We start from the raw sequence: 4055 nt of genomic DNA, 5'->3' as shown, positions 1-4055 counted from the left end.
CATTGTGATAAAGAGTGGGCCTTTAATTTCTAATGCATCATTCTGTTAAAAAAACCATTTTTTGCAAGTAGAAAAAATAAGACTGCAAACCAATTAACTGATTGATCAGCAGTGATTTATTTTTCCTCCAAATTTAAGAACACTATTCTCGTTGGAATCTGAAGCAAAATAAAAAAACGCTGGTATCTCCCGCAGTTTGCTGTTCATGCTTTTGAATCTGAACTTAAATTAATCTGAGGCAGCTGCTGTGAGAATGCATGTTTCGAATCTTCTATATACATAAAATGAATTTCTGTCTGTCTGAACCTTATAGACTGGGAAACTACTGAACCGATCGGCGTGAAAATTTGTATGCAGAGGTTTTTGAGGCCGGGGAAGGTTCTTAAGATGGTTCGAGACCCCTCCCCGCTAGGGGCGTTCCCATACAAATGAAGCACCAATTTATTCATAACTCGAGATTTGATCAGAGAATAAATCAATTTTAGGCGAAACGAAGTTCGTCGGGTCTGCTAGTTCATATTAAAATTCAGATATCAATCAAATGTCAACAGGAGGGTCCAAAATATGCAGGGGTCCAAATCAAGTTGGTTACTCTAATTTTTCGGTAAATGAGACGGAACTTAATGTTTGGTTTCATTCTGATTCTGATAAACTTATTTCTCGAAGGACCTTAGCCTTAGCCGGCCCTGTAAACATACTGTGAAACAATATTAAATTTCCGGTCCAGGCATCCCTAAATTGTCAAAATCGAATGATAATTGTGGCCATCTACAGCATCTTACGGCCACTTATTTTAAGCTCTTCTAGTGGAATGTCTAGAAGTAGTTTGATTTAAAACGGAAAGCAGTACGGGGTTTGACTTTTCTCATACTGTGTATGTGTGATATCACAAAATAAAATTTGAAATCGAAAAATTGCGTTTATTATGCAGCGGAAGGAAAGTCCAGCCCCGTACTGCTAACCGCTTTTAATCAAATTGCTCCTAAAATTTTTGAGAAGAATTTTAAAACACTTCCCGTCAGAGTGAATGTAAATAAGAGTGGCGACACTGTCAGAATTGGAGCAGAATTCATCTGTCATTCCCATACAAAATCGTGTTCCAAAAGAGCAGGAGACCTGTCAAATGCGGCACATGTCGCCACTCTTAATTACATACACTCTGCTTCCCGTATGTTTCCTCGTGCATTTTTTTTTTCAAATATTATCCTTAGACTTTTTCTTCTTCATGCAACCCAGAGTGTATGGAACTAAGAGTGGCGACATGTGCCGCATTTGACAGGTCTCATGCTCGTTTGGAACACGATTTTGTATGGGAATGACAGATGAATTTTGTTCTAATTCTGACAGTGTCGTCACTCTTAATTACATACACTCTGATGCAACCTATATTCGCCAATAATGATAAATTCATGAGGACGCTGATGATCGCTGCGATGACAAACGGCACAAGACAAACGTCAGATAGATTACAGCTTACCAGAACATGTTGAATTGTGGCGGCTATCAAAATTAATTTATTGTTTTTTTTCGGTATTAATTTCGGTTGATTTTGATGATAATTATTTGTGGCAGCTATAACCGCACGTAAAATGCTGGATAAATGACGAAAACTGAACAATATAACTTAAGTTATTGAAATTTAAATTTTCACGATCGAAAATCATTTTGCGATACATAATTAAATACCCACGCGAAGTGTACGGTACAATATGAACGGAGCTTTAAACTTGAAGAACAGCACTAGCGCCACACCAACGAACGGTGGCTTCAAGAACTAGTGCTTGTTTCACGGGGTTGGATTACATAACTGAGATATATGTCAAATGACAATTCAAGAAAGAGACGACTATGTCGTCTCTCGTATCGCCTTTTCATGTAAAGGTTTCCTAACGAATAATAAAGATAAGAGCCGTCATTCCTATTTCGGTAACCAATCTGAAACCATTCCTTTAGAGCTCATCCGAAAGTTTCATCGCGTTAAAACCTACTTGACCATACAGTACAACTTGGCGACGAGTGGATAAATTTCCTTCTTCAAGAGTGAAATATAGTGGAAACACACCGACAAGTCGTGTTACATCGATCGAGCATTTGGTGGAAGCTGTGGTGTATCCTAGTGGATAGGTGTTACAAAACGACGGGCTACGACAATCAACAAGGCATCCAAAGCAGTGTGCTATACGGTGATATTCGAGCAGCTGTTAAACCGTGGGAATCAGAAAGCGCGATACATAGGGTAACCAGCGCACAGCGTTTTCCTTACGAAGAGACGCGTGATACTACCGGTAGTAGGTGAGATTTTGGACTGCTTGGTTGAAATTACAATAGAAATGGCTGTGAACATGAGTACAATAATTGAACCCTACCGCAAGGGCACACGTTTTGGTGAATGGGTAGAACGCTTAGAGTTTTATTTCTCATACAATAACGTGACTCCAGATGCTAGAAGAGCATGCTTTATAACGCTTGGTGGTCCCGTGATTTACCACGAGCTAAAACTATTGTCCCCGACAAATAATTTGACAACGGTGTCCTATGAGGACATGATAGAGAAACTTCGTGGTAGGTTAGACAAGACTGAATCTGACTTAATTCAAAGGTTGAAATTTAATAACCGAATTCAACAGCCAGACGAGACGGTCGAAGATTTCGTCCTCTCTGTCAAATTGCAAGCCGAATTCTGTTCCTTTGGAGATTTCAAGGAACTGGCTATAAGGGATCGAATTTTAGCAGGGGTCAGAGAAAAGTCACTCCGGGAGCGGTTATTGAATGAGGAAAAGCTCACCCTTTCGACAGCAGAAAAAATAATTGCAACATGGGAGCTAGCAGGGAAAAACTCCAAAAATTTGAATAATGATGATGGTCATTGTGGCCAAATAGCTTACTTGGCGCAACTGTCTCCGTCGGCTAGAGTCGGAGTTACTGCTAGAAAATTGTTGGCAACCTACAACGCAGCGAGGGCAGGCAGTAGCAGAGATCCGGGTAATTCACCTAGAGTGTCGGTGAAGGATAGGCTGGGTCATAAACCGTATGTTCGACAATATGATGACAATAGCAGAATCAGAAACCAGAGTTGGAGGCAAACAGAAAAATTTCCCCCTTGGGAGTGGAGACAGAAACCAAACTATGCAGACATGACTTGCAATTTTTGCGGGGTAAAGGGCCATATCAAGCGAAAATGCTTTAAGTTAAAAAATATGCAACGAGAAACAGTTAATTCAATTGACACACCGAATCAGCAGAACTGGAAGAACACATCGTAGACTTGTTGAATCGGATGCGAACGGAAGACTTGGACGATGAAGATGCAGGTGGAAACTGGAAACGTTCGCCTAATGGCTCATCGCGACCAGCTGCGACTAGCGACTGACCGTATGCTAACGAAACCAAACCTAACCGTTTCTCTTACGAAGTGCAATGGAGAGCTGCCTGCTGGCAGTCACGAAGAAGTATTCGAAGGGTTCTCGGAGACACAGCAAGATGATTCACGGAAGAGAAGAAAACGGAAGCGTTCGGAAGCTCCTATGGGCTCTACTCCTGTTCGACGATCGAAGCGAAAGCGTACGGCAAAGTACCGTGCTGTGCCCTTATTCCAATCAGCGCCTAATTCCGTTCACGCAAGACAAAATGATAAATAATAAAGAGTTTTTGTCTACAAATAGCAGAAAAATATCCTTATACTTTTCTATGGTTATGTATGCATGAAATGAAATAAAAACCAGCGTCATTTTTAGCGATTAATAGTGAAAATTTAAACAAAATTTGTTGGCCGTCACTACGAGCGCCATTTTGACTGTTTTCTTTAACCCACTTGCTAAGAACGTCTGTCATAATATTTAAGCATTTACAAGTGAAAATATGTCCTGGATTTCAAACACAGCAGCATAACAAGACAAAACAGGTAACATTATAGCGTATTACCAAATTGTTGCCTGTATTTTCTCGATAGAAAATGGTGAAAAGTGAAAAATATCTTGACCGGAATAAGGGTACCTCTAAATCTACTCGTTCCTTATTCCGTTCATTGGGTTTGGAGGATGGATTCCGAAAGTTCT

General features: G+C 40.3%; 1 protein-coding gene across 1 annotated transcript; it reads left to right on the top strand.

Moving 5' to 3' along the window:
- The first annotated feature begins 2303 nt into the window (after positions 1-2303).
- LOC134224245 (uncharacterized) lies at positions 2304-3566 on the top strand. The gene is made up of 2 exons (XM_062703570.1): positions 2304-2562; positions 2800-3566. Exons 1-2 carry the CDS (start codon positions 2331-2333, stop codon positions 3261-3263), a joined length of 696 nt encoding a protein of 231 aa, XP_062559554.1. The 5' UTR covers positions 2304-2330; the 3' UTR covers positions 3264-3566.
- Positions 3567-4055: the final 489 nt, after the last annotated feature.

Source organism: Armigeres subalbatus, chromosome 3, assembly GCF_024139115.2.
Source record: "Armigeres subalbatus isolate Guangzhou_Male chromosome 3, GZ_Asu_2, whole genome shotgun sequence".
Lineage (NCBI taxonomy): Eukaryota > Metazoa > Arthropoda > Insecta > Diptera > Culicidae > Armigeres > Armigeres subalbatus.
This window is presented reverse-complemented; position numbering and strand designations above follow the sequence as displayed.

Coding starts and splice junctions, on each gene's coding strand:
- LOC134224245 (XM_062703570.1), top strand. CDS start 2,331: ATGGCTGTGAACATGAGTACAATAATTGAACCCTACCGCAAGGGCACA. Junction 2,563..2,799: donor CATGATAGAGAAACTTCGTG/GTAGGTTAGACA, acceptor TTTCGACAGCAG/AAAAAATAATTGCAACATGG.